The 23,158-nt window shown below is 42.6% G+C and overlaps 2 protein-coding genes across 2 annotated transcripts; both read right to left on the bottom strand.

Moving 5' to 3' along the window:
* Positions 1-1,550: 1,550 nt before the first annotated feature.
* On the bottom strand, positions 1,551-10,523 carry galnt12 (UDP-N-acetyl-alpha-D-galactosamine:polypeptide N-acetylgalactosaminyltransferase 12). Its single transcript, XM_052070616.1, has 10 exons — positions 9,813-10,523; positions 8,095-8,264; positions 6,598-6,787; positions 6,251-6,436; positions 5,482-5,599; positions 3,238-3,414; positions 2,677-2,808; positions 2,472-2,573; positions 1,914-2,063; positions 1,551-1,738 (listed from the first exon to the last, which is right to left on the bottom strand). The coding sequence occupies exons 1-10, from the start codon at positions 10,151-10,153 to the stop codon at positions 1,604-1,606; spliced, it is 1,701 nt and encodes a 566-aa protein (XP_051926576.1). The 5' UTR covers positions 10,154-10,523; the 3' UTR covers positions 1,551-1,603.
* Positions 10,524-11,690: 1,167 nt separating this feature from the next.
* poc1bl (POC1 centriolar protein homolog B (Chlamydomonas), like) lies at positions 11,691-21,902 on the bottom strand. Its single transcript, XM_052070614.1, has 11 exons — positions 21,736-21,902; positions 18,896-19,296; positions 17,872-18,041; positions 17,005-17,194; positions 16,555-16,740; positions 16,340-16,457; positions 16,074-16,250; positions 13,950-14,081; positions 13,718-13,828; positions 13,295-13,447; positions 11,691-13,208 (listed from the first exon to the last, which is right to left on the bottom strand). Exons 2-11 carry the CDS (start codon positions 19,267-19,269, stop codon positions 13,077-13,079), a joined length of 1,743 nt encoding a protein of 580 aa, XP_051926574.1. The 5' UTR covers positions 19,270-19,296; positions 21,736-21,902; the 3' UTR covers positions 11,691-13,076.
* Positions 21,903-23,158: the final 1,256 nt, after the last annotated feature.

Genomic DNA, 23,158 nt, shown 5'->3' with positions numbered 1-23,158 from the left:
AACTCCTTCCATAAGCCTCCTCTCAGTTATGTCCTTGGATAGCGTCGCCCCAAAAATGGATGCGTTGTAAACATAAAATCTCATACTAAAGGAGGCCATGTTGAAATATTTTTTGAGGGAGGGAGGAGTGTGAAAAATATCTATCAGGCTGCCATCTGCTGTTGTGGCACACCAAAGACGCCGTCGGCCTCCTTTCAGAGCGGGACCGGAGGCGTAGCACGAGTGACCAGAGCTTCAGATGCTCCACATGTAGCTTTTTTTTGGTCACAAAATTAATTTCCCCCACTTTTTGGTATTGGTGTTTTTGGAGAACCAAGTTATGCACTGGCGCTGTTTACTAAAGAACAGGAATAAAAAGTTTGAAAAAAATTTGGGGGGTCTCTGGTGAAAGATGAGAGTCTTTCTTTTGGTTGGTTGTGAACTTACATGGTCAAAGAACACATAATTCTGAGGGCCTTTAATGATGAGTCCAAATTCTGCTAAAATTGTGAGCGATGGGGAACGCGGCTTTGAAAATGGCTGACATTGAATGAGTTGATAATATTTTACTTAAAAGCAGATTTCAAAACTTGTCAATCTTTTTTTTGTTTTTTTTTTTGTCTATGTAATAATATAATGAAACCATACAAAATTTTTATGGTTTCACAGTCACAAAAGGCCCGTTGGGGAACCCATGTGGGCGAAAAATAATTAGTTTGACGCCCCTGAATTCTCAATGGTGTATGACACCATAAATATTACTTTTGTGAAAATGGTGGTGGGAACAAAAAAACATACAAGAAAAAAGTAAAAAAAAAAAAAAAAAAAAAAAAAAGGGATATGAAACGATTTAAAAACAACGTATAACAGAATGGGGGGGAATAGCGGGATAATAAAAAAAAAAGGAAGTAAAGCAAAATTAAAATGAGAAAAAAATTGAATAAAACAAACAGACAAAAGTAGAAACATTTGAGCAGCAAAACACGAAGAAAAAAGAAAACTAAAAACACAAAAATGAAGGAAAAAAGGAAGTTTTTTTTAAATAGGGAAAATTAAAAGAAGAAAAAGAATGTGAAAGAAAAAAGTAAAAGAAAGAAGGAACCAAAGTAAAACATAAAAGGACTGGGGGGGAAATGTTATATATATATAGCAAACACAGCAAAGAAAAAGAAGGAAAAAAGCCAAGTAAAAAAACATCACAAAAATTAGAGAAAGACTTAAAAAGAGATTAAAAAATGTTTTAAAACAGCTTTTTTTTTGTCTTTTGAAGCCTCATGCCACAAAAGGTCAAGGTGGGAAAAAAACACATTTTCCCTTTCAGTGTAAAAATGCCTCTGGCTGATTCCCCAGTTTGTCCAATGGGAGTCAAAGGAAGGAGCTTGGGCGCCCTCTACAGGATGAAATATAAATACTCTTCATCGAGCCTCCTTTTCATGAGAAAAAACCCCGCCAAAATCCACAACGCTGCTTTAAAAAAAAAAACAAAGCAGCCTTGTGAATTCAGAAAGCACCGGTCCCAACCAACCGGCCATGGTCCATAAAATCTAGCTACACTCATGGGAAAAAAATGGAAAAAACAACCCAAAAGATGTAATGTAGCAAAAGGTGAATTTAAACTGTAGCGTCACACGTTGAGAAAAGTCCACTTCTGGCGCGGGCTACCTGAGCACGGCCGCAGGGACGGTGCGGGAATATTGTCATCCGTCCGGTCGAGTGCTTCCACGCACTTCAGGCTGTCCACGTGCAGCAGGCTGCCGTCCTACAAAGCGACAACAAGACATTTGACTCCACTCGTGCGCTGGAAAGAAATTCTAGACAGCCCTGTTCAAATGTCAGATTTTGAGGGATTTTTTTTTTTCACCCTTCATGTGACCTATAACATTCCATCCACCGCAAACATGTGAAAAGCGAAGATGCCGCACCCCGGTACATACCTCCCTGAGATCGAACTTTTGCTGCGCAAGTACGGGCTTGGTGGGATTGGCGCACGGCCGCACCGTCAGGTAGGTGCTGATGTTGTCACCTTCCAAGCAGGTGGTGCCTATGCTGTAATGGAGGGCCCCGTCCGACGAGTACTCGAAGAACTGCGGCACAGCAACTTCGTATGAGGGCCCGCAGTCGAGTAAACCGCTCGTCAAGACATTTCAAGCTAGTGCTGACTTGTATGTATTTAATAAGCTTTTTTTTTTTTTTAAGATCGTCTCCCTCTGTATTTTTTAGGAAAAATAAGAAGAGACAGGAAAAGGAGGAAGGAGAGAAAAGGACCACCACCCCAAAGAAACAGCCTTAATAAATAAAAACATTTAAAAAAAGAACAAAAAGGAAGTATCAATACTAAAAAGAAAAACAAAGACAAAGAAGAAAAAGGATCAAGAAAGAAAAAGGGGGAAAAAATGACCAAAAGAAAATCTAAATACATGCAGGAAATGGAAGAAAAGGAAATCCAAAAGATTTTTTTAATGTAAATTAAAAAAAAAATGTTTTTTGCCAACCTGATTATTGCCTATTCCATGGCAACGATACAAAATCACTCTTTTGTTCTTGCTTCCAGGGTTGTAGTCCAAACAAAAACCAGCCTTGCCCTCACTTTTCAGCTAAAAAATCAACACAAAAATTACATTTTTTCCCCAAAATAATTAGACGTAATATATATATATATATATATCTTTTTTTTTTTAAGTGAATGACATTTCTCACATTTCCGAAAAATCCCGGCCGATCTCTGGGGACATAGAACTCAGGGTAAATATTGTCCAGGTACCACTGGAAGTTTTTGCAGCCCAGCTTCTCCCGCAGTTGACGGCGTTCGGACACATCTCCAAAATTTTCCTGAAACACAACGAGTGCTCGTGTTGGAAGGCATTCGTTTTGCGGGATCTCTTAATTTCAATTTTGTAAGCTTCTCTGTGTTTAAAGGTCATCCATGTTTCATGTCCTCTGCGTGAAAGTCATTTGGGAGTACCACAGGGTAAAAAGTGGAAAATGTGACGGCGAATGGGGTCATTTTGCAAAATGTCGGTGTGAAAGCGGTGGTGGGTTTGCTGCCTGCTGCCACCCTCGCAAACTAAACTGGAGCTTTCTAGCTCTCAAAAACATCAAACATCCGATTGTTGACCGTGGCTTGGCACAGGAGGTGCGCAAGCGTCACTTGATCCTGGCCGCGCGAGCTTGATTACACGGCCGACGCCCTGGCGGACCGACAAATGACACCCGGTGATGGCGGCAGCACCGGGGGATGTCGGCTAGCAACCGACTCACCTTTCGGGCAAAGCGGTTGCGGTTGTAGTAAAATTCCTTTTGGTGGTCCATCCAAACTTCGACGGTGCGCACACTGTTGGCCAGCGCCGTCTTGCGCGCGTATGGCGCGGCCTTGGGGTAGACGTGGCCCACGTGAGAGCACGGGTGGATCTCCAGGCTGCCGCCGCACTGCCAGATCTGAAAGTAAACAAAGCGGGTTCCATTACCGCGCTCCCAACACAAAACGCAAAATCGTGTTCACCAGGAACAAAAATAGTGTTCTGCTCCAGCTCACCTGAAGGACACGAATCAAATTCGCACGATTTCCAGTTAACTCGCGATTAATCACAAATGACTGATGCAATTTAGATTTGTTCTAAATGTACTTGTTAACAAAAGTGCACAAAGATGTTTACCTACAACAAATATGGTTGTATATTTTAGTCCAATGGTATAGTTTTTTTTTTTTTTTTATAGTTTAAGTACTTTCGAAATTAATTGGTTCCAGAAGAAATTTCTTAACTAGGAAATTTTGGAAGTAGAGACCTGTTTTCCATGTAAATTCCCTAATCCATTCCAAGCCTCCCCCCAAAATTCAAACAGAAATGTTTCCTAAAGCATAAAAATGCATCAAAATAATATATTGCGCAATACATGAGAATTGTGCATAATGTAAAAAAACAAAGACTAGAGTAAAGAAACCTATTCACTGTATGTTCTTTATTTCATGCTCTCTCTCAGAAGTTTTTTTTTTTCCTGGTATTTTGGAAAAAAATGATCCAAGGACGTTTGCTTTTGTCGGCCTTTAACAATCCTTTGAAAATGTCCAAGGCAACCATCAGAATAGTGCTGTCAGGCTGCTGAATAAAAATAACAACAATAATAATAATTAAATGATGTGAAAGACAATTGTAAATAGCACTGCGATTTATCCATTTTGTGTTTATATTGCACTTGATGGAACGGTGTTTGTTGTTTTTTTATTCTTTCTTCTTTCTACCTACATTCATGCTGCTGGAGGCAGTAAATTTCCCCAGTGTGGGACAAATAAAGGATATCTTATTGGTGAACACTTTTTCTGGGTGATCCACATTTACGTAAAACTATCGGAACACCTCATGGCCCGAGAGGCGTATGGTAGAGGTACCTCTTAGCCAATGGGGTGCCAGGATGATGGTCGGTCAATGCCAATGGCAGAGCAGCTATAAGCATGTTGCGTTCAGGAGAGTCGGACCTGCGAGTTGCAGCCCTGACTGTATTTTTACCTTTCGTATCTTGAAAATTCATTCATTCATTCATCTTCCGTACCGCTTGATCCTCACTAGGGTCGCGGGGGGTGCTGGAGCCCATCCCAGCCGTCTCCGGGCAGTAGGCGGGGGACACCCTGAATCGGTTGCCAGCCAATCGCAGGGCACACATAGACGAACAACCATTCGAACTCACACTCACACCTAGGGACAATTTAGAGTGTTCAATCAGCCTGCCATGCATATTTTTGGAATGTGGGAGGAAACCGGAGCACCCGGAGAAAACCCACGCAGGCCCGGGGAGAACATGCAAACTCCACACAGGGAGGCCGGAGCTGGAATCGAACCCGGTACCTCTGCACTGTGAAGCCGACGTGCTAACCACTGGACTACCGGGCCGCCCTATCTTGAAAATGTCTCTAGTAATAAGAGGAAATATTTCCCTGTTGAGACGTTTCATAACTAGAAAATTTCGTATGAAGAGACGTTCGTAAGTAGAGGTACCACTGTAGTTATTTGAAGTTAGAAAACTATAATCTGGTTAAAAAGAGTGTGACACATTTGTTTGTATTGAGGACATTTTTCTGCCACTAAGTGGCCTTTGCATTTCATGTTGGACATTAGTGACCAAAACAGTATATACATATATATATATATATATATGTATATATACACATGTATGTTCTTTTTTTTTCAAATTGAGAATAAATGAATTGCAACATGAAGCAACTTGTGGGCTCATACCCACTCTGGTCCTCATTTTCAAGCTCAATATTATTCCACATCATTCAAAAAGACCCTACTTGATTTTGAGTTCTTATTTTTTTTGTTTGTTTTTTCATTTCAGCTTTCACATGCTCCAGCAATTGCAAATTACACATTTACTTAATCCCTTTAACAATTACTGCACTAGTTTTCTTATTTCAAAACACACACACACACACACACACACACACAAACAACAGGGTTTTTTTGTTTTTGTTCAAATTAGGTGAGACAATGTGAATTGTTTCCTTACCCGGAAGGAGATTTCCAGATTCTCTCCTCCCCACACCTCCATGCCGATGTCATACGTGCCCAAGTAGGCGAAATAGCTCTTGCTGACAGCAAACAAACCGCCGGCCATCGTGGGAGACCTGAAAAAAGGGGGAAATTAATGTGATAATTATATCATTATAAATTTGATGTGATTCACGTTCAAGCAGACATGTCAAATTTATTTTCATCACTGAGGGACACGTCGTCTGTGTTTGGGTTTTCACCTCATTATATTGCGGCATGTATTCAACTGCCCCTGCGGTTTGTCTTTTTTTGTTCACTAAAAACTGAATTTGAAATCAGGAGTCAAGGAAAATGCTGACAGTTATTTTGCATTAGCTCTGTGAAAGGGGCCTGTCGTTTTTTGGAGGGTTTCCGTATGAAAGAGGCAGCCATTTTACAGGATCGCTGCATTAAAAGCAAAGTCATTTCTCAGTGTCTCAGCGTGAAAGACGCAGTCATTTGAAATGATCGCGATGTGAAAAAGGCAATCACGTTGCAGGATCTCGGTGTGAGAGATGTGGTCATTAGGTTCTTTGGGTGAAAGTGGTGTGCATTTGACAGGGTCTCTGGATAAAGTACAGTCGTTTTACAGGAGCTCTGTGTGAAAGTCATTTTGCAGGGTTAATGCATGAAAATTTCTGCCATTTTTAATTGGATCTCTGAATGTAACAATTGGGTCAGCCACCCAGGATGGCATTTCTGCCTTTTTTTGGGGAAGAGGGAGGGGGGGAGGGGGGCAAAAGTACCTGATAACATCGATGGGTGACCTGCGCCGTTTCATCTCATGATCTGGGATACCGTTCCACCTGAAGACCATGTTCCAGTCGAAGCCGCCAATTTGAGGGTCACCCGCGTTGCCCAAATATTCAAAAGTCTCCCAGCTGATGGAGTCGACGATGGGACAAACCACGGCTGTCGGCTCCTCCTTGATCCTGGAGGGTGCGGATGCATGAGGGTTTGTTTCCCCAAAATTTCCAGTTGATAACACTCAACTTGATTTTGGAAACAAAAAAAAGTCACAGAATACTATACATGGATTCATAAGCAAAATAAAGAAAGAAATAAAATAACAATGGTGAATAGTGTCCAGTACCTTTGGAGAAGAGGCTCCAACCAGCCTTCGTGGCACTCGCAGTGGCAATCCAGGAAAGTCAGTACGTCGCCAGTGCTGAACGACGCCCCCAACAGGCGGGCTCGCACCAGGCCCTCCCGCTTGGTGGCACGGATCAGACGGACCTTCCGCAAGCCGGACAGGTACTTCTCCAAAGGCTCCTTCAAGTGGGCTTCAGGAAACAAACAAGTTTGAGAAAATCGTTGCGCCTCTTGTTTACATTAGTGTTGTTTATCTGCTTTATGATTTACTGCCTTACTAAGCGCATTAAAGATTGCGAGTCAAAGGGTTTAGTTCAGGGGTGTCCAAACTGTTTGCCAAGGGGGCCAGATTTTATGTGGTAAAATGTCGGGGGGCCGACCTTGGCTGACATTCTTTACATTGAACAACAATATTGTTCAACAAATTTTAGTAAGCCAGTCTGTTTCACATTTCCATTTTTATTTGAATTTCAACAATCTTAAGAATTTCTTTTGGTTCATTTGAAACAGGTATATCACATGCAACGCTTATTCACTTGACTTTTTCTTAAACAGAAGTCTCCTGAGTGCAAATTGATTGATTTGAAACATAAAATGTATCACCGTGACTTTTCAATAGTCACAAAACCTTTGACTCGAACAACAGGGAAATGAACAAGCAATACACATATCCACAACTGCAAGGATCATTTGAAATATGACATATCAGTCAATATAAACACGGAGTGATGTCTCGTAGAGTGCTACTGCCCTCTAGTGTCTAAATGCTATTACTCATTTAGTGAATGCTATTACTCATTTAGCCACTAGAGGGAAGCAGTACTCTATGAAACATCACTCACCAGTCTACGAGACCTCAGTCAATGCAACACGTGTTCCATTGCGCCCAACCTGCGGGCCAGACGGCACTGACTTTATGACAGGGGCCGAGGGCCGGATGAAATTCGACCGCGGGCCGGATTTGGCCCGCGGGCCGGACTTTGGACATGACTGGTTTAGTTGCTTGACAAATCTGACCGCAGTAGACAATTGATTGTAATGCAGATGAATTTAGGGTTTGTATTTGTTAAAAAAAAAAAAAAAAACTACACAGGAAGGGGAAGGGGACATTGAAAAAAAATGATTGCATATATCATAATCGCAATATCAAGAGAAAAAAAAAACATTGCAATTAGATTAGTTTTCCAAATCTGAACTCTTTTGCAACGTTCACTGCACCTCCAACCGTGCATTTTCATTTTGTCAACTGCAACGGAACTAACGCACCGACACACCTGTGATGGCATGCGAGTGACAAAAACAAAAACAAAAAAAACGGTCATGAGACTTTTTTTTAACACCTTGGTAATTGCTTCAGCTTTACTGTTGAGCTTGCACAACAGGTTGAGGCGGATGTCGGGCAATTAGTCTGGAATTTTGTCAAACGACGTGATCGAAACAAGGCTTGTGAAGACTTTTCAGAGCTTGGGAAGGAGCGTACGACGGGTGGCCGTTTCACCTTGGTCGCTGTAGTCGTCAACGACGATCACCTCCTTGAGCAGGATGTCGGCTGACGTCTCCAGGACGCTGTGGACCGTCCTGAGCAGGGTGGACCAGGCTTCGTTGTAGACGGCTATCACCACCGATGTGGTCGGCAGGGAGCGGTAGTCGTAACGCACGTCACGGCAGCTGCAATGGCATAACAGTTGCGGTTAGACGAAAATGTCAGCTAAGAGACAAAACAAGAAAAATAAAAATTAAAAAAAACATCACTGTGTATCGTTGATATAACCCGACCAAATATGGATGTTCGTATTGTAAAAATGCTTGAGTCCCGTCTTTCATATTTGTAGTGCACAGCAACTTTAAAAAAAATAAAAATTAAAAAGTTGGAATGATTGACACTCAGCATTCAAACAGCTAGGGAAGTGGAAGAGTTTTTATTTAAATGTTTTACTTTAGTGGCACATCACACAGTGTGAATGACTCTCAGTATTCATAAAAAGGGAAGTCCATACGGAAAAAAAAAACGCATGTTTCACCATCACAACCACAAATTATTTATTTATTGACTCCCAGCATTCGAAGAAGAGGAAAATGGGGAACAAATGTATTCACACATTTTTTTCCCCCCCATTTTCCTCTTGACTTTCAGCACTGGCAATATTAATGGCACACTGCAGTGCATTGTGTAAATGCAGCATTCACACAGTCGAAAGTTTTCGAATGACTGGCGGACTCTCGGCATTGAGAAAGTTAATGGCACGCACACAAAGCAAGTTGTCGTGTGAATGCAATACTCAGTATTCAGACAAGAGAAAGAAAGACGTGTAAGTGTGACAAGTGTCAAGAAGGACAAGTGTCGGTGTGATTGCTTGACATTTGGCATTGACACAAATAAAATATGTTTTCATGTGAACACATGACTCCCAGCATGTGGATGTGGATGCTTGAGTGGCAACTGTATCTACCCCGGTCAAGGATGACGCCTCGTACTGATGTCCAAAACGTTTATTCATGGAACACCGTGAAAACTAAAACATATTTCGAACAACAATCAAAATTATAATATCTTGAACAGGACATTAAATAAATAACACAAAATGACATACCGTGTGCACCTTGGTAAACCGAAAGTAGATCAAATAACGATAAATCACGTAGATCACACGGTATCGTAGTTCTCTGACTCTCTCTCTCTCCATCTCCCGTTGTCTTCTCGATCTTTCTCTCATTCCTCGCTATACACAGCACTTGACCCGGAAGTGATTTTTAACAAACATTCCGAATAACATATTCAGAGGAGTTAAGGAAAAACAAATATGAAAGTTCACTAAAAATATGAAATACTTTAGCAAAACAACAAGCCTAAAATAAATTATTTTTTTGCTGTCATGGCAACCAACAACTCAGTCTTGGCGCCAGTTACAGCAACATTCCCACAATAGAATTATTGGGGTGCAAGTACCTGACTCTCAGGATGGGCAAGGTTACGAAGAGATTACACAAGAGTGCATGCTTGAATTTCAGGCTTTTGACTCAGCATGACACTCGGCATTGTTATGGCGATTTGTTAAATTCCATTGTATTATAAGTTATTTATTTATTTTGTTAATTTATGTCGTGTGATCTGTGACACGGTTTGTTACAGGTGTAGCTTTTGTAAAAGTGGTGTTGAGTTGAATTGAGAAATTGAGATGAGTCGGTGATGTTTGCTGGATGACATACTGTACTCACAGCGGGTTCCACCTCTCAGGAAGGCGTCGATGCAGTGAGATCATATCACTGACGTAGATGTTGAGTTTATGCTTGGAGATGCTCTCTTCCATCTTTCGCTTCTCCTCGGCGTTCAACGTCAACTTCACGGGCTTGCCCAGTGCACCCGGGGCGTTCGGGTCCAACGGGGGTTTCTCGTACACCGGTCTCCTCGGGTCCGGCTCGTGCGCCTCGCGAGGTTCTTTAGTGGCGACGGGAAGGTCGAGTTCTTCGGGGATACCCCGCAAGTAGACGAAAAGAAAGGCCAAGAAGGCAGCGCCGCTGAGGAAAAGTTTGAGTCGCTTCCGCTGATAGACGGCCATGTCGTGGCTTCCTCCCGGCTTCAACCGAGCGAGGCGTTCGCCGGTCTGGCTAAGACTCGGGATCTACATTCGTCTGAGGGACTGGTGTTACTTGGCCCGCCGCCAAGGCACTAATTGCAGCTCCATTGACAGCCCTTTTACTCCTCCTTGCTCCACTCCTCACACGACATGGTTCCATTCATTCGAACCAAGAGACGAATATAAATGGATTAGTCGACAGGGATTATTTATTTACTCGGATTAGTTACCTAGGTTGGTTATTTAGCCCGAGTGAACGACTCAATCGAGGTCAATTCTAACTTTGGCGAAAGATTTAGTCATAGGGCGCAGAAACAGAATCGGCAGTGTCGTTTTAGACTAGCTTCGTTTCCGCCTATATTTCGAAACAAAACACTAGTTTTATTTATAAAAACAATGTTTTTTCTTACGTAATAAAAATGTTTGCGATTTTAATTATATCCATTGATCATAAAATGAGCTTTATTTACTTTTCACACGTTAAGCCGGTTACTTGAGGACTAAAAGAGGAATAATTCCCTCCGACCAACTCTTACAATAACTGCTTCGAATTTGCCAGATGGTGTATCGATAAAATACAACATTTTATTTATATCTCCCTTTGTTGATGTCTTTACTTACATTTTGTATTGATTTCTGTTTTGGGCTTATTTTGAAACATCCTGTAAAAAGCACAAATACTGATTTCCGTCGTTTTGTAAACGTTTCCCCTTTCAAAACATCTCTCAACTATTCAATTCACTTTCTTTTTTTTCAATTTTAGTACTTCAATTCTGGGTGTATTTCCAAATTGAACTGCGTTGACTGATTAAATTAATGTTATTAGATTTGGTGTCTATAATATGACCTCGTTGTAAGTTTAATTACTGGTAAATACTTATTAGTTTTCAAGCTTTTATGGGTTCGAATAATTTGCCTCAATTGGGTAAATATTACAATAGTGGCTTCGTATTTGTAAAATATTGTATTTTAGCATTATATCTCTCTCTCTCTCTCTCTCTCTCTCTCTCTCTCTCTCTCTCTCTCTCTCTCTCTCTCTCTCCCGGAGGGGGCGAACCAGCTAGTAATAATAATAATAATTAAATGATGTGATGTGTGTGGTGTTGTAACAATTGTAAATAGCACTGCAATTTATCCATTTTGTATTTATATTGGACTTAATTGAACGGTGTTTGTTTGTTTTTTCTTCTTTCTTTTTTTCTACGCACATTCTTCCTGCTGGAGGCTGTAAATTTCCCCAGTGTGGGACAAATACAGGATATCTTATCTTAATCTTAAATACAGAGAGAGAGAGAGAGAGAGAGAGATCATCACGTTTCATGCTAAATTATTTTTTAATGGCAGTGTAAGAGTCGTATATAACTAATAAATATTCCACCCGGCCAGGAATAAGGATTAGTGGTAATAACAGTAAGAAACTACAAATACAGTATAATCAATGTGACATCTCGTTTGTTTTCCGCCAGGGGGCGTTCTCGCATTTGCAAAGTTGACCCAAGTATCAAAGAAGACAATTGCAATCATTAAAAGTTTTTAATTCCTTCCCTTCAAATCAAGTAATCCCTGCATTGCATCAGTAGTTTCAAGAGTGCTTACATCAAGGTTGTCCCTCAAAATCGACGACAATATTCCAGAGACAAAACAAAAGCCACCTGTTATTTTTCCTTTTTTTTTTTTAATATCTACTTCAAGTATAGTCAGACATGATAACGTCCAACAGAGTCGAGTTTTAAGTCAAACAGCGACTTAAGTCATCCAACACTCATGTTGTCGTTAATCACATTGAAAAGGCATGAAATCTCAGAGGCTGGCACCCTTTCAAAAAGGCAGAGATTCAGTCTGGATCATTCTCCCAGGAAAAAAATTGCACTTGTTAGTGTTAAAAATGTGGAATGGTCAGTACGCGAATGTTTTTGCTCCCACTCATGTGATGTCAGGAAATAGCTGCCTTAGGGCAAGACCACCACCTTTACCACTTCAGTATTTTTTCAACATTAAAATATATGTATATATGCATCCATCCATTTTCCAAACCGCTTAATCCTCACTAGGGTCTCGGGGGGGTGCTGGATATATATATATTATATATATATAAATACATATATATAAATATATATATATTTTGGGGGCGGGGGGTTATTGGTGGGTTTTTTTTCAATACATTGTTTTAAGGGGGAGGTTTAAAAATGACTGACATTAGCTTTTCACAATGCATTTACAATAGGTGTCTATTTTATGTGGTTTTTTTTTTTTTTGCTATTCACGGATAAAACACGGATACAACAGGCCGGTGGTCAACTGGTTAGCACATCAGCCTCACAGTGCAGAAGTGTATGGTTAGATTCCGGCTGCAGCCTTCCTGTGTGGAGTTTGCATGCTCTCCCCGTGTCTGCGTGGGTTTTCTCCGGGTACTCCTTTTGCCTCCCGCATTCCAAAAATATGCATGGTAGGTTAATGGAACACTCTAAATTGTCCCAAGATGTGGGTGTGACCATGAATGGCTGTTCGTCCATGTGTGGCCTGCGATTGGTTCAGTTCAGTATCCCCCGCCTACTGCCTGATGAAAGCTAGGATAGGCGCCAGCTTGTGAGGAAAAGCGGATCAGAAAATTGATGTGTGAATGGACGGACAAAACGGTTTCTCAGTGGCAACACTGGAAGTAACGGGGTTTTTTTGCCACAGGTGGCCCCCTCTGCTGGTTTGAATAAGTGCAGGCGCGCACTTTGTGAGCTTTGTCAGTTTTCCAGAGGCACTTCGATGCTACGCAGCGGCTGAATGTCAGCATTTTCCATCGCTGCAGCACACGGGGGCAGAAATAACAACATCACTAAATAGGAGGGAATCCTCTTATTTCCCTTGATAGTCGAGAGAGAGAAAGAGAGGAAGCTGCTTCACCCGCCGGCATCTACCACTCAAACTTCCAGTGCTGGTTTTGATCAAGTGGATCACAGGGCCTCATCTGGACATCGGCGCGGCCCTCGGGTGTGCGGTAGGCCGTGATGCACTTGTTCGACTGGGGATGGTAGATGCTTTTGTCCTGGTGGGAGGGAAACAAAACCAAACAAGGTGGGGTGGGAGATCAAGAGCGAGATGGATAATAATGAGAGGAGGCCTAGCGCTTACGTCTCGAAAGTCCCACATGGCTAACGCCGGCGTGGCATCGCGGTCACCGGGGCACTGCCTCATGCCGATGGCCGTCTGGCCCTCGGGCACCTCGGCGCACAGCTCCGTCACAGAGTTGAATCGGATTTCCTTGCGGGATGTGTACTCAAAGTACTGAGATAAAGAGGCAAGCAAGTGCCGGACACTTTAGTTCCACCATACAAATTTGTACAATGAAATACCGTTAACCTGTTCAAACCAAAGTTGTTTTGTGTTGAATGTACAAAAAATATACGATAACAACATAAGTGACTAAAATGTAATGATTTATTTTTTTTAAATGGCCCATTTGCTAGCTGTCAATTTAGCTAACGGGCCAAATCACTTGATCAAAATCCAAAAGATATCTTTGTGGTCTTGGCGAAGGTAAAAAATGAACATCACCTGGTTGCCTCCTTGACCGTGACAGCCGAACAGCGAGAGGTACGAGTCAGTGGGATTGTTATCCGGGGCGTTGTAGTCCAGACATTCCGAGCGAATTCCCGAGCTGCGCACCTTCATCGGAGGACCAAAAAAAAAATAAAAAAATCAAAATTGTGATCTGGGCAAGCTAATTCCGACACATTTCACAGGAACAAATTCCATATGGGTGAAATTTATGGGCGGGGCTACTCACAGCTCCGTGCCAGCCCTCCCTGTCTTCGGGTACGTGCAGGTTCGGGTAAATGTTGGTCAGGTACCATTGGAAAGACTTGCACTGCAGCCGCTCTCGGAGCTGAAGGCGCTCTGAAATGTCGCCGTAGTTCTCCTGTCAGGTCCAAAATATCATCATCATCATCATCATCATAAACAAGAATTCCTTTGTGATGCATTTCAGCTGAAGTGAAGTTCAAGTGTACGTTGAGCAACTGGTGCGATGAGCATGTGTAAATATCCAATATAGACGTGTTTGAAAAGGTGCGGAGCTGCCACCTGCCAGTTGCTCACAGTGTCAACATTTTGCGCACACACACACACTTGAAATGGAGCACCGGTTTTCTCGTTTGCTTTTGACGAACGGCGCCCCTTTTTGTGTACTTGCACACTGCGGGAATAAGGAAGTGGTTCGCCACAAATGCTTTGCCCGTCAGAGTGGAAGTATGACTGACTAAAATTGGTAAAGCAAAAAATAGCCCACCCTTAATGTCCAAAGTGTCGGCCAAATGTAGGAATGAATGACTTGGAATCTCCTGCTCATGTTTTGGTTTTTTTGGATGTCAAAGTAAGTGAATGCTTTTAAATTTTATATATATATATATATATATATATATATATATATGGGCGGCCCGGTAGTCCAGTGGTTAGCACGTCGGCTTCACAGTGCAGAGGTACCGGGTTCGATTCCAGCTCCGGCCTCCCTGTGTGGAGTTTGCATGTTCTCCCCGGGCCTGCGTGGGTTTTCTCCGGGTGCTCCGGTTTCCTCCCACATTCCAAAAATATGCATGGCAGGCTGATTTGAACACTCTAAATTGTCCCTAGGTGTGAGTGTGAGCGTGGATGGTTGTTCGTCTCTGTGTGCCCTGCGATTGGCTGGCAACCGATTCAGGGTGTCCTCCCGCCTACTGCCCGAAGACAGCTGGGATAGGCTCCAGCACCCCCCGCGACCCTAGTGAGGATCAAGCGGTACGGAAGATGATATATATATATATATATATATATATATATATATATATATATATATAGGGGCGGCCCGGTAGTCCAGTGGTTAGCACGTCAGCTTCACAGTGCAGAGGTACCGGGTTCGATTCCAGCTCCGGCCTCCCTGTGTGGAGTTTGCATGTTCTCCACGGGCCTGCGTGGGTTTTCTCCGGGTGCTCCGGTTTCCTCCCACATTCCAAAAGCATGCGTGGCAGGCTGATTGAACACTCTAAATTGTCCCTAGGTGTGAGTGTGAGCGTGGATGGTTGTTCGTCTCTGTGTGCCCTGCGATTGGCTGGCAACCGATTCAGGGTGTCCCCCGCCTACTGCCCGGAGACGGCTGGGATGGGCTCCAGCACCCCCCGCGACCCTGGTGAGGATCAAGCGGTACGGAAAATGAATGAATGAATGAATGTATATATATATATATATATATATATATATATATACACACACACACACACACATTTATTATGTAATTATTAATACCACGAACAGTCAAGGATATCATTTTATTTGTTATTTTATGATTTAATTGTCATTATTTCATTCTTATAGCTTTTTTTTTTTTTACTTTTACCGCTAGTTATTTTATACTTTTACGACTGTATAATTGATTGATTCATTAATTTATGATTTTATTATAAAATGTTCTTTTATCTGTTTTGTTGGATTTCTTTTCTTTGTTCACCTTTTAACCGGAAGACGTAAGAGGGAGCACGTCACTAACTGCCTGTGTGCTTGAGAGTTCGCGTTAAGATTCTGCCATTTGTTTTCACATCTCAAAATGGCCTCTCTGTTTGTTATTTAGGAATCGTTATTCATCGTTATTCAAGTACAGCGCTTTGTTTGGGCGGCTGTTGCTTTTAAGTGCTCTAGAAAGCCAATTGAGTTAGCTTTATTTTTAGCATTAGCATTACTCGTCCATTGACCCGGTTATAATCGGCCGCTGTGCTAACCGTTTAAGCAAGCAAAGTCATTCTTTGTGAGCTCAACGTCTTCTAGAAAGGGGAAAATTCCCACTTAGTGTAAAATAATGCGTCCGGAGGTCCGCCAGAGAGTTCAGGGTGGTCTTTCCCCATTTGAGCCTTTACTGGATTCGTTCGTGCTGGTGGTTGCGCACCTTTTTTGCGGGCGGGTTCCTTTTGTAGAAGTGCTGCTTGTAGTCGTCCATCCACACCTCGGCGGCCCGCACCGTGTTCTGCAGGAAGTTAGGCCGAGCGTACGGAGCCTTCTTGGGGAACACGTGACCCACGTGAGAGCAGGGGTGGATCTCCAGGCTGCCGCCGCACTGCCACACCTGAGGATGACGCACACGCCAGAGCCTTGAGAAACTAACTCCGACCGCACGGCAATCGGCTGTCGCGGCGTTCGAGAGGTGGCGCTGACCCGAAAGGAGAGTTCCAGGTTCTCTCCGCCCCACACTTCCATGCCCGTGTCATAGGTGCCCAGTTGCTCAAAGTAGGCCTTGCTGACTGCAAACAAGCCACCCGCCATCGTCGGAGACCTAGCAAGGACAAGAGTCATGGCGATGGTTCGAAGCACACCGGTGCCTTGAGATACCAGCGAGCCAAGTGAGACTACATCACACGAAGAAAAGTCACCTCAGAGGTTCGATGCGTGACTTGCGGCGCTGGCGTTCCCGCTCGGGCACGGCGTGCCACTGGAAAGTGAGCCTCCAGTCAAAGCCCCCGATCATGGGCTCCTCCGGCTGCATGTAGAACTCAAAGGTGTTCCAGTCGATGGTATCGATGACGGGGCACACGATGGTGTGGGGGTTCTGCTCGATCCTTGAAAAAATAGCAAACCACAGGTGAGGCCAGAATCGATTTGCCGATTCAAATCTGTTTTCGTGACATCCCTATTAACTCATTCACTCCCAAAGACGTATTTAAACGTCTTTTCAGACTTGCTCCAGAATTGGCTGGTACTAAATGAGTTAAGTTCATAAATTGAGAGTGCGTTAAAAAAAAGAGACTTGACTGCTGCTTGCTGTAACAATGAATTGGCTATAGACGGCATTTGAAGTCGTCCAATGGGATACGTGGACACACCTCTCCAGCAGGGGCTCGATCCAACCGGGTACGCACTCGCAGTGGCAATCCAGGAAAGTGAGCACGTCGCCGGTGGAGTAGCTGGCGCCGATGAGACGGGCCCGGACGAGGCCCTCGCGCTTGACGGTGCGGATGAGACGAACGCGCTGCAGTTGACTGAGGTATTCGGCCAGCTGGGTTTTTAGGTAACCTTGACAAAAAAAAAAAACAACGCCAAACATGAAACAAAGGTTACTTATAGACCAGTGGCCGGCAACACGCGGCTCTCGAGCCGCATGCAGCTCTTTACTGCCCCCGACCCCAGTTACTCCCATGAGCTTTTTCAAAAATTTTAAAAATGGAATAAAATATATATTTTTTTGTTTTAATATGGCGGCCCGGTAGCCCAGTGGTTAGCACGTCGGCTTCACAGTGCAGAGGTACCGGGTTTGATTCCAGCTCCGGCCTCCCTGTGTGGAGTTTGCATGTTCTCCCCGGGCCTGCGTGGGTTTTCTCCGGGTGCTCCGGTTTCCTCCCACATTCCAAAAACATGCGTGGCAGGCTGATTGAACACTCCAAATTGTCCATAGGTGTGAGTGTGAGTGTGGATGGTTGTTCGTCTCTGTGTGCCCTGCGATTGGCTGGCAACCGATTCAGGGTGTCCCCCGCCTACTGCCCGGAGACAGCTGGGATGGGCATTTTCATTTTTTTTTTCCTTGTTGAAATCACATTTGGAATTCATTTGCATTCACAAATGCCCCTCTCGATTTTTGTTCAGAATTCAACGGGCGGCGAAATGGCAGGTTTTATTTTTAGCACAAAGCAAATACACTCGGAGCGTGCATTTATCTGGCTTACGTATACTTTTTATGCCAATTTTCCTCCCACCTCTGTCACTGTAGTCATCGATGAGGATCACCTCCTTGAGCAGGATGTCGGGCGTGCTCTCCAAAACGCTGTGGACGGTCCTGAGCAGCGTGGACCAGGCCTCGTTGTAGAAGGCGATGATGACAGAGGTGGTGGGCAAACGGCGGTAGTCAAACTGTTTACTGCGGCATCTGATGACACATGTTTATTATTTTTTTCAGGGGGTTGCCGAGGGTGGGAAATTACAAAATGTTATTTGCACGCCGTCTCATTCTGCATCCAGATGGCAGCCATTAGGTGCGGTCGTAAAGAAGGTTGTGCAGAGCAGCATACCACGGCAGAGCTCACAAAAAACATCCCAGAACAACAAAAGGGATAAAATCTTTGTTATCAAAAGCAACTCAGTTCTTGTTTTGGTCACATGGCAATACCTGAAAATCAAGTTCAACTCAAAAGACTATTGAATAGGATCAAATGGAATGTACATGTTTGCGTTATGATTCAACCATCTAAAGCAAGTGTCAAACCCAAGGCCCCGGGGCCAGATCTGGCCCGCTATATTATTTTATGTGGCCCGCCAAAGCAGCTCCAACATGTCAACTTCCATGATCCTTTCTAAAATGTCGACCAAAATTTTTGATTCTCATATTTCTTGTGACCAAACCCCTCATGATAGTTATTACAACAGTTATTCTTGACTTCTTTATATGGTTTCAGTCATAACGGTCCCCCAAGTGAACCGGTAACTAAACTGTGGCCTGCGCCAAAAATGAGTTTGACTCCCCTGATCTAAATGATTAGTTGAATTTTTTTATGGGTTCTAAGGTTCTATCGGTTGTGATGAGAAAATACCACAAATTCAACAGTATTTTTTGATGGGGGTTGGGGTAGATGATGTGTTGGAGGAGAGAAACATTTAAAACATGCAGGATAGCGGCCCCTCGAGGTTTTTACTTTCGGGATTTATCATCCCTGGCTCCCACCAAATTGTTCATTTTGTTCAAAATCAATGCATTGAGATCAGCTGAAAAACCTTCCCACTCACTCGGGCATCCTGTTGTCTCTGATATGTCTGTGGAGGGAAATCTTGTCGCTGACAAAAATATTGATGGCGTAGCGCTCCACGCTGTCCTCCGCCTGTGCCTGCTCCTCCGGGCTCAGTTTGAGGCCCGCCGTGCGGCCCCACTCCCCCGGGGCGTTGCCGTCTGCCGCCGGCTTGGCGTAAAGGGGCTTGGCCAGATTCCCCACGTCCCGCTCGGCCACGTCGAGTTTCCGACGATCCAGCTTCAGCGTGTCGCCGGAGGATGACGAGGAGGAGGAGGGGGAGAGGACAAGGAGGAGATACCCCAGCCACAACAGCCACAGCAGGAAGAACGCCTTGGCCAGCACACCCAGTTTGTGCGAGCAGCGCCCCCTCATGGCAGCCAGCTCCGGGGAGAGGAAATCCTGCGGGAGACAGTACAAGTTTTGAGCGGTGACATATTGAGCGAATATGATTGGTTTCCAGGACACCTACAGTCAGGCCACTTTTTCAACATTTTGAGAAATTCTCATTTTCTCAAAATTTTCATTGGGTGGTGATTTTGAAGTGGTGAGCTTTAAATTCATCTTCTTGTTCCTTCTATGGCCGTTGTTATCATTTTTCTCCTTAGCTTTGCATCTCTGATACCGTGAAGGCATCCACTGTATCACGTGCTTGGCAGATTATTTGGAGGAAACAGGAAGAAAGCCATGTTGGACCCCCGCCAGGGAGCTTGAGGCATCTCGAGGTTACAAAACGGAGATGCCAGAGGACAAAAAGGCCCTTTGATTGGTGACACCTTTCAACATCCAATAGCTGCCAGCCCCACTGAGAACTTGAGATGGAGTCTAAATCCTTCCCTCGCTGTGCAGCATTCCCCACTTTCAATTAGTGGTGAATGTTCCCAAAATAATACTTTTTAAAAAAACTTTCTTTGATGTAGAGCAGATCCCACAACCGCTGCTAGTCGCTCATTAGTGTTTTCCCGTTTTCAGGCATGGAACTGGCTACTTTTGTGGCGTTTTTGAACCATTATGTGTTACACGGTATTACGTTGCACAGTGTCCACTTTGCTGCCGTCCTTTTTTAACACACCGAGTAGTAAACATGGTCGACCCTCGTTCTCATCCTTATATTATTATTATTTAGAAAACCCCGATGTGCTCGGAAAAAAAAATGAAGGCAAATTTGTGCAAAAAATAATCTAAAAAAGTTGACTTGCTTCTCTGAGGAAAACACTTCATAAAAATATCTGTATAATTATCAATAAATTTTATTAAAATGGTTGTCGATGAATCACTGTGATATCATGTTTTTTTTCCCGCCACTGGTGTCGCACACAGAAGCATGTGTTTGGATAGAGAAAGCCAGGCCGGTAGCTCAAAGATATATTTTTTAAGCATTTCATAACATGCCAATAAGTAAATCCAGGAGGCTCTTGTTCTCTTTCACTGTTTGTCCGTTTATAATATTTGGTCCTGGCCGATGCGTTCACCGTGGTGTGGTTTCCGCATGTTGCAGCAGGCTGCTCATTGAGTTATTGTAGTAAAGATTTATCAGCTGCGAGTTGGCGTGCGACTGCATGTGCTGCCTTTTAATAAAGGACACGGCTCATTTCCTCATTGGACCTTCGGTGCAGCCAGCAGCTTGCCGCGGAGCAGAGCAAAGCAGCAACATCAAAAAGCCAAACATTTGCTCCTCCCGGCAAAACAGTATTTAAAAATTAAATCACACATCTATTTTGAGACCCCTGCCACCTGGTTTAACACACATAACAGTGTAAATAAAAGATATGTACACAACGAATGACGTCTTCATCCAAACTCAAATGGAGTCACTTTATTAGGACTGGAGCGCGGCAGTTGAGAGTTTTCAGTTGTGCAAATACTGTCGAGATTCTGAAATTTGAAAACTGTATTTTCAACTCCTTACTTTGTCAAAAAGGCTTGTTACTTTTGACTGAACACTTTTGGTGATATCGTGTAAAAAGAAAACAACGCAAATAGAAAGATGTAAAGTCAACCGATCATAGATTAGATTTTGATTGACAAAGTGAGATTTTACGAAAAATATGGGTGCGACTTCATCGAGTCGCTGTGAAAAACACGCCGAAATATATCTGTTTACATATTGGGGGAGGGGCAACTCATTCCCAAAGCCCCACCCCCTAAATTCAGAAACTTGACAATTATACAGATTGACACAATCTCCACAATTCACTACTACATAGTTTTTAGTCTTCTCATATTTTCAGGGATTATGTTCAAAGATGAGTATTTCAAAATAAAAGTCTGAATTAAACTTACAGGGTCTTGAAAAGATTTGAAAATGCAAGACATTCCCGATCTGTGACCTTTTTTCGGCAAGAAAAAAATTGCGGCCAATGTGTCATGTCAGCTGAAAAAAAACACCACTTTATCTGTCGAATCTGATCAAACATGTATCTTGTATCTAACAATTTAATGTTAGCGAAGATATAGAAACATGTTTGATCTTTGATCGTGTCCAATGATTTTCGGTACAGTACTTCTCAATGGAAACTGGGGTCAATTTAAAAAAGTAATAATGTAACTAATTTGTTTTAATCTACATTTTTAATTCCCAGATTTAAAAAAATACAAACACAAATATATACATTACATATGTTTTATTGTACTTCAGGACATTACAGAGTCTATACTTTCTAGCTTTTAGTCAAGTACACGACTCGAAGCACTACTTCTACTTTTACCAGGGTATTTTTTTGTTTCTTTTATAACTTTGTACTTCAAGGCAGTGAGAGTTTTGCCACCTCTGCTCCTCTGCTCGAGGAGGGAGGACACGAAGCATTTTTTCGAGAAGACAAACCGGTCGACGTCGCCTACCTCGGCCACCAGTCACATGAGTCCGGGCGTCCTTTCGAGGCCGTCGCGGTTGTTGTTTGTCGTCCTCCGCTCTCCGAGAGAAAGAAACCGCTGGCGTGCAGATGTCAGCAGACGTCGCCTACATCCTCCGGCCGCTCCACGCTACTCACTGTAATAACCAGCGGCCGTATAAAAAATGTCATGCAAAGCAGTTCCGCCATCGTCTGTCAAAATAAGATAACTTTAAATGACTTTTTTAAAGCCTTGTTTTTACTTCGAATCGAATGTAAATCGTACAAAAGAGTACACTCACGTGATTGAAAAAAATACATCAAATTTATTATTCGTATTTTTTCAGCCTTTGTTTATTTTTTTTATTCTTTTATTTTTTGTAGCTCTTCTTCAAAGTATTTTTTCGGTTGTATAGGATAATTGTTTCTATTTTATGGAATATATTTTCTTTTTCATTATTTGTTCTGTTTTTACAGTATTATCGTGTAAAGATGTTCAGAAAAACTGAAAAAATACAGTATTTAGAAAAAAACTATTTCAGAACAAAATAACAAAAATAACACAAATTGAACGAGAAAAAAAGTTCCCCAAATCATAAAAAAAAACTACAAAATATCGTCCATAAAAAGCCCCAAAATAAATGACACGTGACTTTCTTTCCCAAGTGAATGCAATACCATAAATTACATGTTGGTTGTACCTTTTTAAATTTTAACCGATAAAATGATGAGCTTTAAAAGTCGTATGGTGAAAAAGTCACCTATGATTTTAAAACGAACAATTAATTGTTCTTAGTCTGATTTGTGAATTTTTCAAAAAATGGCAGGAAAAAAAATAATAAAAATACTTCCTTAACATCACTTCCGGAAAAGGAATCCTCCTTTCACGTTGGCTTGACGTAAAACTTTGGTGCTAACCAGTTAGCTCATCTGACATTTGACAACTTGTCATAAATCAGTACTAATCGTGAAACTAATAATTAAACAAACAGGTGTTGTTGATCCTTGTTTCCCCAACCGTTTGTTTTTACCAGAGCACATATATTACATTAGAAAGAACTATCTCAGGCACACTCCAAAACAAAATTGTAAAAACAAAAAAAGTAGATAGATGAGTTAATTATGGACTTTGCCATATTGTGGAAGAGATCAAAATATTTTTGCCTGTCACTATACGACGGTAGCATAGATTGATGGTCATTTTCTGGACAAAATACTTTTTGGAAATTGGATTATTTACCGCTGCACACCTGATGATTTCTTTGGCACGTTGATTGTAAATCATTGTTCAGTTTTATTCAATTAGACCTCATTGATGGCAAATACACAAATTCCCAGTTTATTCACTGGATTGCATCATCGTTATCTCTTCACTATTATTGTCAAGGCGTGTTTTTATGAGCTGGTGTACCTTTGGACCTTTCTCTCTGATA

This window comes from Hippocampus zosterae, chromosome 7, assembly GCF_025434085.1.
Source record: "Hippocampus zosterae strain Florida chromosome 7, ASM2543408v3, whole genome shotgun sequence".
Taxonomy (NCBI): domain Eukaryota; kingdom Metazoa; phylum Chordata; class Actinopteri; order Syngnathiformes; family Syngnathidae; genus Hippocampus; species Hippocampus zosterae.
This window is presented reverse-complemented; position numbering and strand designations above follow the sequence as displayed.